This window comes from Mandrillus leucophaeus, unplaced genomic scaffold, assembly GCF_000951045.1.
Source record: "Mandrillus leucophaeus isolate KB7577 unplaced genomic scaffold, Mleu.le_1.0 Scaffold85, whole genome shotgun sequence".
Taxonomy (NCBI): domain Eukaryota; kingdom Metazoa; phylum Chordata; class Mammalia; order Primates; family Cercopithecidae; genus Mandrillus; species Mandrillus leucophaeus.
In genome coordinates this window covers 683,926-696,799 of record NW_012109252.1, presented here as the reverse complement: position 1 = coordinate 696,799, position 12,874 = coordinate 683,926, and the positions used below count along the sequence as shown (strand labels likewise).

At 40.6% G+C, this 12,874-nt stretch overlaps 1 protein-coding gene across 1 annotated transcript in view; it reads right to left on the bottom strand.

Moving 5' to 3' along the window:
* CSMD1 (CUB and Sushi multiple domains 1) overlaps positions 1-12,874 on the bottom strand; it is a 666,897-nt gene that overhangs the window by 235,964 nt on the left and 418,059 nt on the right. The window contains exon 30 of the mRNA XM_011968609.1: positions 6,873-6,989. Within this exon, the coding sequence (XP_011823999.1) occupies positions 6,873-6,989 (117 nt within the window). The remainder of the gene's footprint in view (positions 1-6,872; positions 6,990-12,874) is intronic.

Here is a 12,874-nt window from a genome sequence, read left to right as displayed (position 1 = left end):
AGGGGAGAAAAGGGAGGGAGGGGTTCCAGGGGCTCCTGTATTCCTTGGTTTGGAGCTGTCTCCTCTGCCTGCTGTGACACCTGAGCTCCTGGACTGCTCAGCCAGTGGCACATCCAGATCTACCTGTCCACTTACCCACTACTGAGCTAAAAACACAGTTTGATGGTATGGCCTATGAATCTAATAAAAATGAATTTTGTTACTAATAAATAATCTATACTGAAGAGTAGGTGTGTATGTGTGTGGCGTGTGCGTGCGTGCATGCATTTGTGTGTGCACATGTGTGTTTGTGCGACTGCCTTATGAACACTGAATCCACGTGCTCCACAGAGTTTTATAGACATTCCTCACATTAATCACAACCAGGCAGATTCAAGAAGCTGACCCGAGAGCAATAGAAAACAACCTGTTGAATTGCCGGCACTTCTATGTATGCCCAGAGTACCAGAAAGGAACACTGGGGCCAGACTGGAACACTTACTATCTAATGGCAGGGAAATGGGTGGAAATGTGCTCACTTCGGATGCACACATGCAGACTTTAGACATATTTATCCAGAAACACATTTTGAAATTCATAAGACGGCACAGTCACGAAAGATAACAACTTGCAAAGGGATCAGGGTGCAAATGGAGGATGTCCAACGTCTCAGAAGTACAGGATCCAGTGAAAGTGGTTTGTTACTGATTTGGAATTCAGCTTGAAAAGGAAATGGAATTATGACAATTATAATATTGTGAGCAAAATTACCATTTTAAGCAGGATAAATTATACAGCAACATATCAAACTACCTAATCCATATCAGAAAATAGAACAGAGCCCAGCTCTAATCTGGCTTAAAATAGAATTATTTAGCTATCTAATTTTCAGCAAATTGCATCCAGTTTGACATTGTAAAGCCCAAATAAAAGGATTAAAATAAGCATAACCTGGTTATCCTTCTATTATCTCAGAAAGTACTAAAAAATACATATTATTTCAACAACAACAACAAAAATCTGAACGCTTACCTTTGGTGGAATTTACCCAGCACCCTCTCATCCAATTGTGATTACATATTGAAAATTAAGTGCCTGTGACAAGTCACCTGCACAGAGAATTTTTGCCTTTGGCGTTGACAAAACTTTGAATAGTAGTGTGACCATGATCTCAGAGTTAAACCTTAGTCTTTAGTTGATAGAACCTGTGAATATTACTTGCTCTGTTTTGTACCTTCTGTGTGTAATAAAAATATAGCAAAAGTGTTAATACCTATGGAATTTATTGAACATTCTAAAGAACCTTTTATATTGTCCCTATGTTTCTAGACAGTCCGATGGCATGGTAATTTTGGAGAGCATTGTGTGCACGATTACTGCAGTAGATTTTAAGTATAAAAGGTAATGGAGTAAGGCAGATAGAAATCTTGGTTGCATTTCTGTTAGTGGTGCCCTTAGACACTCTCAAGAAAACAGAGACAGAAATCCTGAGTTGGTTGAGTTCTGCCAGAGCATCACAAAACAGCAAGCCAAGTCTGTGAAAAGGAAAGAAAATGGCACACAACTATTGGGTTTAGCTACTAGATAACTAAACTAGAATTTGGTTTAGCTATTAAAAACAGCACTTAAATAATGTCCTATGTCATGCAGTTACAATACTTCAAAATAGCCCTATGGGACTGATATTTTATCATAGTCCCTTTAAAAATAAGGAAGCAAGTTTCAAAAACATTCTGGTATCTTGTATAATCATTGGTAGGACTAAGATTTCTACTCAGCTCAACCCAGAGCCCCAAATTGTGAGCAACCACAGCTTATGCTGCCAACTGCCTCAGTCCCTTGGGCTAGAGTTCTCTTGGTCATTTTGAGGGACGGGCTGTGTGGGTCACTGTGGGTTACTGAGGCAGGGTGTAGAAAACCGTTGTTCCTGGAATGAATAATTAGGAAAATGAGGCAGGATGATTTCCACGTGATACCAAAGCAGCTAATTGCTTTTACCAATTCTAACTGTGGCTCGATCCATGGGAATGGGCTCTGGGAGTAGAGTTAATCAAAAGAATTATTTGACTAAACTGGCAACTGCTTAACTCCTGGATTAGATAATCGATCAGGCAATGCCACGCTTATCCAGTTGTATGGGAAGATCCGTAATACCCAATAAAATCCTCCCAAGGTGAAAAACATCACATATATTTTTCTTCAAGAAATGGCAATAACGTCTTGTATTCCGGATAAGCATTATTACTTAGAGTAACTGGAGGAGCACGCTTACTGGTAGAACAGCTGTGCCCTGAGAATCCAAATCCCAAAACTGACAACCAAGGGGACACATATGTATGTTCAGATGCTAGATATACAATCCAAAGCCTAGAAATTACATTTAAGAAAGCTTTGCAAGAACAATTTTTCATTTTTTCTTTTGTAATTCACTTTGGAGTTTTGATTTGTCATGCTGTTTCATACTCAATAATATTATATCTCTATTTTCAACTTGCCAAAATCTCATGATTTCTACACGTTTACATGAAAGCAATTTTTCTTAAATAATATTTATAAGAATCTTGTGAAAATTTTTGTGCATTCCTCATCTTATTTAGATTGAAAGTACTCTTCCATAAATTGGAGAAAGGCTTCCTGAAGGAGTTTGACTCCAGCATCCAAGGAACTGGAGTTGCTTTGGGAAGATGCCAAATTCATTTCTTACTTCAGCCAGGGGCACTGAATCAGAATTTAGGAAACAGGCCACGGGAAGCTACATTGTAACAACACAACCTCCATTGAGGCTTCTGGCACAAATAAAATTTGAGCACCCTGGCCGGGCAGTCATTTTCCTTGTTACTTATGGTTGCAAGTTTAAGTAGATACAAATGACACTCTCTTAGGGTCTAAGGCAGTCAAGCTTCCCATAATGTCTGTTTCTTGATGAAATTTCCAGTGATACTTCAAAGGAAACATTGTTTAACACAGTTTCCCAAACCTCTGAAAACAGAGGAGGGGAGAGGCAGTATAGTGATGCAATGCACCATTTGCCCTTACAGGAGGAGCTGGTTAACTCTACCATGATTACTCGTGTGAACTACCTAACACATATATGTCTTTTCTGAGTATTAAAGAAGACATATCTTCTGGCTATTCTATTGCAACCTGATCACCGAGATCACCCTAACAGCATTATCCTGGTAAGATATTTTTTGTGAGACGTCAGTTGAAATACCTGTCTACCTTCTCAACCTCCCTGTTTGTCCCGTTAGGAAATAAGGGGCCCTTTTCTGAGTTGTAACCACAGGAAATGTTCCAGAATCACTTTATGGTTTGGGTATTAATAGAAAGCAACATGAGACACCAAAAAGGGGAGAAGTCATAATTACAAGATAATTGTGGTCACCTCTGCTATATTCCCATTTTGTTTCACATAAGAAACTTCTGGAGTGAGCACTTGATTTTTAAGTGCAGACGTCTGAGCTTGAACCCCAAACTTACTTCCTCAAAATTTCCAAGGATATTATCTGATATTTGCTTATGATCTGGGAGATTCTGAGAAGAGCTTGCTGACAAGAATAAGATAAGGTTCAGAGAAAGAAAAATGACCTGCGCAGTGCTGTAGGTATAAATTAGGAATTGAACAGGAGAACCTGACTCAGATGAAATCGTTCACATGCTGCAGAAGTGTGGTTTGACATTTGATAACAAGACTCATGACGTTGGTTTAAAATTCATGTGCATAGAAGGGAGACTTGAAGCTCTGGTAGTGGATATTATGAGGGAGAAGAGGCAGGAATTAAGGAAGGCCATGAATATATAGAAGTAATTTACTTAAATGTTTTAAAACGATGTGGGGGCTGGGCACAGTGGCTCACGCCTGTAATCCCAGCACTTTGGGAGGCCGAGGCGGGTGGATCACGAGGTCAGGAGATCGAGACCATCCTGGCTAATACAGTGAAACCCTGTCTCTACTAAAAATACAAAAAATTTCCCGGCATGGTGGCGGCGCCTGTAGTCCCAGCTACTCAGGAGGCTGAGGCAGGAGAATGGCATGAACCCAGGAAGCGGAGCTTGCAGTGAGCCGAGATCACGCCACTCACTCCAGCCTGGGCAACAGAGTGAGACTCCGTCTCAAAAAAACCAAAAACCAAAAAACAAAACACAAAACAAAACAAAACAAAACAAAAAGATGTGGGGTTGAAAGCTAGATAGTAAAATTTTCTCAGATTCTGCAAATTGCTCGAAAATGATGTAAGCCCTAGAAAGAACTCCTATCAGGGGCATCATCATTCCAAATGTTGACCATGTCAGGGGACGCATGGCCACTCACATCACTCTCCTCCCCATTTCTCACTTCGCATCTGTTACTATTCAGAGGTTATAAAATTTATCAGAGGCAACCCTGGCGCATTACTCAAATGTAATCTATAACAAATTATTCTGAAGCATACCTACATCTATTCTAAAAAGCAAGGGATAACATTTTTTATGCCTGTTGGATTTGAGATAAAGTTTCTTTTCTCCTCTTCCAGATCCTCTTTAAACCCTCATGCTATGCAATATCAAATTTTTAAAAGATTTACATCAGTTTAAAGATATTTCATAATTTATTTTTCATTTCAATCTTCTTTAAATAGTTTGTTTAGGTTTACAGATCCCAAATATGAATTTAGACAATTTGGTTTCATTGAAGTTTTTTCCCAAATTATTCTCTCGCACAATAGTTTATAAATAAATAAATAAGAAAATATACTAAATGATACCCTTCTCAGAAATGATAAAATAGTAACATTGGAAAAATAAGTTAAGAAAATATTTATACCAATTTTATTTTATTCATAGAATGTTTCCAATTAGTTTTGAGAGGAAGGTGGCAAACATTTGGAAGAATAATACAAAATACAACTAGGTGATTTTATTATTTGTTTCACATTTTTTTGTTGTTGTTATCACATGCCAAGCCCTGCACTAATCTTCTAGCCAGAATTTTTATGTATTTATTTATTTATTCATTTATTTATTGAGACAGAGTCTTGCTCTGTCACCAGGCTGGAGCACAGTGGGGCGATCTTGGCTCACTGCAACCTCCACCTCTCGGGTTCACGCCATTCTCCTGCCTCAGTCTCCCAAGTAGTTGGGATTACAAGCAAGTGCCACCATGCCCAGCTAATTTTTGTATTTTCAGTAGAGACAGGGTTTCATCGTGTTGGCCAGGATGATTTCAATCTCCTGACCTCGTGATCTGCCTGCCTTGGCCTGCCAATAGCCAGAATTATTTAATTAACCCTCACCATAACCTTATGTAGCTATTTCAGGTATAGAAATGAGGAAGCTGGGGTTCTTAAATGAACTCATTTAAGAAAACCACACCTCCTTCAGGGATCGCTGCAGTTTGCCTCAGATTTCTCTCATTCTCTGATGTTCATGACTACAATAATTTGCCCAACACGGCTGTGGTCCTTAAGAGCACTGCGGCCGTGGAAACTATCCAGGGTTACACATATCTCTGAAATAATTCTTAACCCCTGACTCCAAAGATTAGTTCAACAAGTTCATGTCTCCAGATCTCCATGGCAAGGACGATGGGCCCAACTTGGGGGAACAGTGGAGCCAATGTTGTTGAAAGTGATTCACAGCTCTCCGTTTCATTTAGCCCTAGCAGAATCACTGCCTTATGCTCAGAGAGATGATGATTGAAAAAAACAAAACTAGCAAACTAAGAAACCTGGGAGAAGTAAGGGGCTCCTATAATAATCCTTCCACAGAGTCTCTCCCTTCCTCGACCACCACCAGACCTGGCCTCCTACAGATAACTGGGCGGTGATGGACTCCACAGGCCGCCCCCGTCGAGCTGCTCTTCCACGGTCCTCCTCTTTCGTGGTGGAACGGTCATGTTGGTTGACTGCATTTCCCATGTCCGGCGCCTGACTGACCTGCCGGGCCGTCATTCCGACTGTTTATTCCCCGGCCACTCTCTGCTGAGCAAGTCCACCCTGACTGCTCACTCCTCCTGCTACTGCCATCCTGAGCACAGATTCTAAAAGCAGAAGCTTTGAATAAAGAGTGTGATCTTCTTCCAGGGCAGTGATTTCTATTTATGGTTGTATTCATTCATTCATCATTCAGCTACTATTTAGTACAGAAGTACCCAGCTACTCTGCCCTAGGACATTTATTGAGTACCTAACTTGGTCTACCTAGAGTGAGTGCTGTAGAGAAAATCACAGGTAAGGGAGACCCAAATAAATGAACTAAAATACGAAAGAGGCGGACAGGGAAAGGCGTGAGAGAGGATCAAAATTTCACAAAGACCCTGCATTTCTGAAGAGAGGCCAGAAAAAGTTACTATAATAGTATACATAAAAATTAAATTTATGAATTTATTTAAGGTGAATAACCTGAATGTTAATAACTAGATATTAAAAAACAACTTATTTATTAACCTGGAAACAATGTAATATATAATACAAATGTATAAAACCATACTATGTCTTGAAATTTGTTTTATATTTATTTTAAAAGGAGTTATAACCTTTAAAAAAAACCTTCGAAATTATCCAGAAGAAACAATAACCATTATTGACTTCCAGAGACAGATTAGAAAAAGCGTTATGATAAATAAAGAGAGTGATAATTGAATTAGGGATGCTACATTTTGCACTCTGTGTGCCTACGATATCATCATTCGGCCAATTTAATTTGCCTTGAAAAGAGTTGCATGGTTCAGTTGATTTTTCAAATAAGTTTCCCACTCTCAAAGTTACTCTGCGAAAGCTTTATTTAAATCTGTATGCCACTTTCAATTACAGATACACTTATGTCAACAGAATAAGGCATTTTATTCTGCTTAATTCTTTCCGAGATGGAAATGAAAAAAATGAACTTTTAGGAATGGACAGTGTTTTCACTTACCATAGCCGACGGGTAAAGAGATCCTCCAGGTGCAGTCTAAGTTGTTGGGGTAGGAACCTGGGAAGCCGGGGCTCAGGATTACACCGCCCAAAGTGTTCAGCGTCCCTCCACAGGTGGCTGTAAGTGGACAAGATGTCAGTCCTGCGGGTCCTCACTTCCTCCCTGGAATCTTTGCTCCAACCTGCTTCACTCAACTATGCTGAGAAACAGCAAGTCTTCGGAGTTGAATTCTGCCCCTAATTACAGCCCACAATACAGTGCTGTGTGCCTTAGTTACTTATGAGCTGTGCTCTCCCTCTTGACAGTGAACTGCTTTAGAATAAAGACCGTTTTTCAAGATCCATCTTCTCCTCGTACTCAAAGGCTCCCAGTAAAGATTAGTCCATTTAATGTCTGCATTGCAGTCAGGCATCAAATAGACTTCAGTTTATTAGCTGCAATTCATTGAGAGGTAGTATTAGTCCCTATTTATTGATTGCTAACTATGTGGTACTTACTGTAGCTAGATACACATTACACAGATTAACTCACATAACACCCTGAAAGGATGACCATTCCCCTCTTACACACAAAGAAACCAGGCCTGGAAAAGATTAAGAAATTTGCCTAAAGTGACATGCCTTGTAAACAGTACAATCAGAAGGTCATTCCAGCTGTGTCTGCTTCCAGAACCCGTTTCAGCCAGGACACATGACTGTCAGATAGCTTTTCAATTTTGGAATGTAGCTAACTGCAACCACTTTCTCCCCAGGAAATCTTATGCTGTGAGAGAGGGTGAAATAAGTTCATGCATCTTGCCTTATCTTGGCGACTCACATGTTTTGCTACCGTATCTGAGGTTTGACTATAAAGAAACACAACTGATTTTACAACAAACGTGCCCAGTGATATAAGTTGAAGCATTTGAAATTCCAACCTTTGACCATTTGTAACCTATTAAAATAATTTCTTATATTCCAAAATTATGCAAATAATGCCTCTTCTTTTCAGGAAGCCCAAAGGAAATGGCTTTATTCTAACAATGCTCTCATTATGCAAAATATTTTAAACAAAATATTTTCTGGAAGCCCTCTTTTAGAGGCCCCCTAGGACCGGTAGTGAAGCCTTTTTGTTTTTTAATCATCATCAAGGCTGAAACACTTTATTTGTAATTTAATATAAGAAATAGTTAAAACTCAAGTCTAGTGACTATGGTGATTGCTCAAGCCAGGGCACCATATTCTGGATTTCAAACATTGTATAAGTTGAAAAATGTGAGTTACAAACATTTAAAAATGTATTTTTGTGGTGTGAGTCATAATTCTGGAAAAGTCTTGGATACCATCAACTGTGTTGCTATTTAAAGTATAACCTCTCAAGGCGATTTCTTTGTGGGAGAGACCAGGCATTTGCAAGGCCAGGCTCCCGTCTGCACTTTGTCCATGCAGCTGCTGACTGTGCTGAAGACACACCAGTGAATCTGAGTGGCATGCCTAAATATGTTTAGCAGTAATACCCTTTCCCTGAGGGCTCATGTGACCTGCAGTGACAGTAGATATGCATATTCAACTGTCAGAGGTGTTAAACCAGAACAACTCCACCTTGAATAGGAGTTCGATAAAATAAGGCTGAAACCTACTGGGCTGCATTCCCAGATGGTTAAGGCTTTCTAAGTCACAGCATGAGATAGAAGGTCAGTGCAAAATACAGGTCATAAAGACCTTGCTGACAAAACAGGTTGCAGTAAAGAAGCCGGCTAAAACCCACCAAAGCCAAGGTGGCCATGAGAGTGACCTCTGATCGTCCTCACTGCTACACTCCCACCAGTGCCAAGACAGTTTACAAATGCCATGGCAATGTCGGGAAGTTACCCTAAATGGTCTAAAAAGGGGAGGCATGAATAACCCACCCCTTGTTTAGCATATCATCAAGAAATAACCATGAAAATGGACAACCAGCGGCCCTCGAGGCTGCTCTGTCTATGGAGTAGCCATTCTTTTGTTCCTTTACTTCCTTAATAAACTTTACTCTATGGACTCGCCTGGAATTCTTTCTTGCGCGAGATCCAAGAACCCTCTTTTGGGGTCTGAATTGTGACCCCCTTTCTTTAACACAACTACAGGGAAGACATGAATGAAAAAGGCCGAATCAATGACAAAAAAAAGGAAAACAACAGAACCAGTAAACGTGGTATTACTAAAAAGTTCCTTTTGATTTTAGCATGATTTCTGCACACACATGCAAATGTAAATCATAAAATACAAACACCTATATGTATCTTCAGCTGAGGACTGAGGCAGCCCTGCAGGAGGGGCTGGCCCAGGACCTGAACGTAGACGGCATCATCAATACAGATGCCTGTGTCCCACACAGACCAAATGTCTGTGTGATGCGAAACTGATCACGGGCCTGAACCCTGGGTTCATCTCCTACCAAACACGCAACAATCACCTAATTACTTGAGAGCTTAGTTAAAGCCACAATAATCCTTTGTTTTTGCTGTTGTTCATCTAGAAAACTACAAGTCAATAGATAAGCATAAAAACAGAGCTCCCAAAAGATGCATATCCACTTTTTCTTCCTTTGGGGCCTTTTTTTTTTAAGACAGTCTCACTCTGTCACCCAGGCTGGAGTGCAGTGGCACAATCTCAGCTCACTGCAACCTCCGCCTCCCGGGTTCAAGTGATTCTCTTGCCTCAGCCTCCCGAGTAGCTGGAATTACAGGCACCCGTGACTGCGAGTACACCTGGCCAATTTTTGTATTTTTAGTAGAGACGGGGTTTCACCATGTTGGCCAGGCTGGTCTCGAACTCCCGACCTCAGGAGATCTGCCTGCCTCAGCCTCCCAAAGTGCGGGGATTATGGGCCTGACCCACCATGCTCGGCCCTTTGTGACATTTTAAGGCAACTGGGCTTGCCACGTCTCAGATTGGTTCAGTGTCCATCTCAGTGTGGTCGTCACGTTGTGGACTGACTTCCTGCCTCCTGCCTGGGAAGCTCCCTCCATGCCAGACCCTTTCTTATAGGTAAATAGTGTATTTAGAGTTATTGGTAAATATGGTTTTTGTAAAGGGAAGGGAATTTATTTTTATGAAACGGCTAGAGACCTTATATTTTACTGGATTTATACATCTTATTTTGTATGGATTCCCGATTTGGAGGGGGAGAAAGAATGTATAGAATTGTTACTGAAGGACACAGACACACGGTGCTGAAGAGCTCTGTGGTGCAGTGAGACAGGGAGGTCCCAGGCCACCTGCTGTGACGAGAACCTCACTCAGTTGTAGGGCCCTAGAAATCCGCGAGACCATTCTGGGGCTTGTCACAAATATTCAACATAGTCAATACTGGTTAAACTCTGAGAACACTGCTTGATATGTTCACCTCTAGAGAAGTGGTTTTATATACAGTGTCTTCATTAGTACTAGTATTTCTCAAAATCAGGTCATGGGATTTCCAGGAGCTCATAAGTAAAATATTATCTCTCTTGAACTTCTCCTCCTAAAATTCCCCGGTTTGGCGTAATCTAAAGGTAACAGCTACAAAAAACCTTTCAATCTCTACAGTCGTTCTTTGAGCTTTATCATGGGTCATGTGTGAGTTTTTAAACAATGAAAAAACTTCTATACCCTGTAAAGAATTACGGAAGTTGACATAACTTCAACATGTCCTAATATTTACAATGTTAAATAAAAGAGAAAAGCCTATTATATTTTGCAAATATACGTTAATTATTTGAAAAAAAAAATCCCATTGTGTAATACAAAGTGACAGCAAAGGCATATTGTATGATTCAATGCCTGCTTAGAATTGATTTCATTGTGAAGTTTAAAAAATTTCAATTCCTGACATTAAGGGAAGGCTCTTCATTTAAAAATAAATAGGCAGATTGATGTTCTGTATGAATCAAAGGCAGTTTTAATTTTTTCCTTTTTAAAATTTTTTTATTTTTTCCTTCCAAATCAAGGCTGGGATTTTAAACGTCTCTACAAGTAGCTCTTTGTTTTTAGCTGACGTGTTAATCTAGACATTTATTTTTACCAAGAAATAGCTTTTAAAAACAAGACACTGGCCACTAAGGTATATTTTTCACTTGTAAGCAAATATGATATAGGGAAGATAACATAAACAGGCATTCTCTCCTGGATGAGACTATCATAAAGGCTGAAGTTTTGTTTGTTTTACAGGTTTCGTGCAGTTTTATTTTCCTCTACACAATTTCATCTGCATCCCATGCAAGGCAGTTAAATTGTGTATTACTAAAAACCATTGAATACCTACATTTATTTGAGATGTGGGGAAATTAGGCTGTCAGAAGAATGTGTAATAGACAGTAATTACCTGACTTTCCCTGTGGGTGTCCACGCCACACTATGTCGAAATGAATTCTAAACGGAATGTGAATAGCTCACAGGACAACTTGAAGGCTATTTTGTGGCCTTTAAAATGGCTAATGTTCATCCATATAGAGCTGACCACTTTCTCCTGACACACCATTTGGCAGTAGGGCATGCTTGAGGCTGACTGTCTGAGATAAGTGGGTTCTGAGCACACCCCCAGCAATACTTGAGTGTTGGAAGACTGTGGGGAACAATAAAGACAGCACCCCCAGAAGTGTGACTATTATAATGATCCCTGCTCTCTGATATTCATTCCCTAGCTATTCTTTAACTGAAATTCTTGAGTGTCTACCACGTGCTGAAGGTACAGAGGTGAGTGGTGCATGTCTCTGTCACCAAAGCCTTTGGGGATTGTAGAAGGGCAAATTAAAGAGCGATATCATTAGAGCTCTGCAGGAAGTAAAGTCAGGCACATGGTGGTGGCAGCCCAGGGTAGGGATGACTCACTGCACCTGCAGGTGGGGGCCCAGACAGCATTGAGGAGAGGACACTCTCTCCAGTGCAGAATTCGAGAGGGTGACTAAATCCTCCCATAAATATTTTAATGTAATATTTGGAAAAAATCAAAAGAAAGGCAGAAAATGTATGATGAACAAGACATGGCAAATTTAAATAAAGACAAGATCGGTACTGCCGATGTTTCCTTTTGTCTCTTTCCTGCGATAAAGCTGGAGTATGGTTAAATATGGGAGCTGTAGGTTAGGATCCCATGGAGATGATAATTTAGGAGGGGACTGTGCCATCTTAAAGATGGGGCATTGGTGCTAAGAATTGCAGGGGAGGACACACTCAGGTGGAAGGGGTGACAGAAGTGAGAAGTCACTTGGATTTAGGGAGTGAGGGAGAAATTTAAGGTAACACTCAGATTTGTTGTTTAGGGAAAAAAAAAGAAAAAGAAAAAGAAAAAAAGCAGGATACTGCTAATAGCATTCTCAGAGGAAGCAGATCCAGGATAACAACAATAGGTTTGGAGAAGCCAATCAGTATGTGGGTTGGGGGTACGGAGTGTTAAGTAACTAATGATGATCCTGCTGAGACAGTACCTGCAAAGCTGGATGGTCACTTGAGCTACAGGTAAAGATTTCTGAGTTGGGCTACAACAAATAGGTGATGGGTGAAGCTGGGGGCCTGAATGATGGGGAGCAAAGTCACCCTGACATCACCAACCTTTGTATTGAGGGACTTGTGATCATCACCTACAATGCCCCTGGAATCATTAAGCTCCCATCACATCATCTATGCTAACAGTTTAGCGAGTCTCAAGGCATTAAATACGGGTCTGGAAAGCTTTTTCCTAAAGAAGTCAGCGGATTGTGCCTCCGTGAACTCATCCACAAGATAGTCGCTGGGCTGTTTCCAACATGAAATACTCCATCTCTCCATGGGTAATCTGTCATTCTGAAGTTTGTTTCTGGGAACTTGTTTTTCTGAGGCTAAAGGTCTATACAGAAAACTACTCAGATTTTCAGACCAGCTGCACTCCTTCTTTGCCACAAATTAACAAACTGGCCTTCTGACACGAATGCCATTTTGGTGTAGGGCCTTGAGCAGGCAGTCCTGTCTCTGGTCTGTGCGGGCTGACCCAGGCACACTGAGAAGACGGAGTTGCTGCATTCTGTGGGG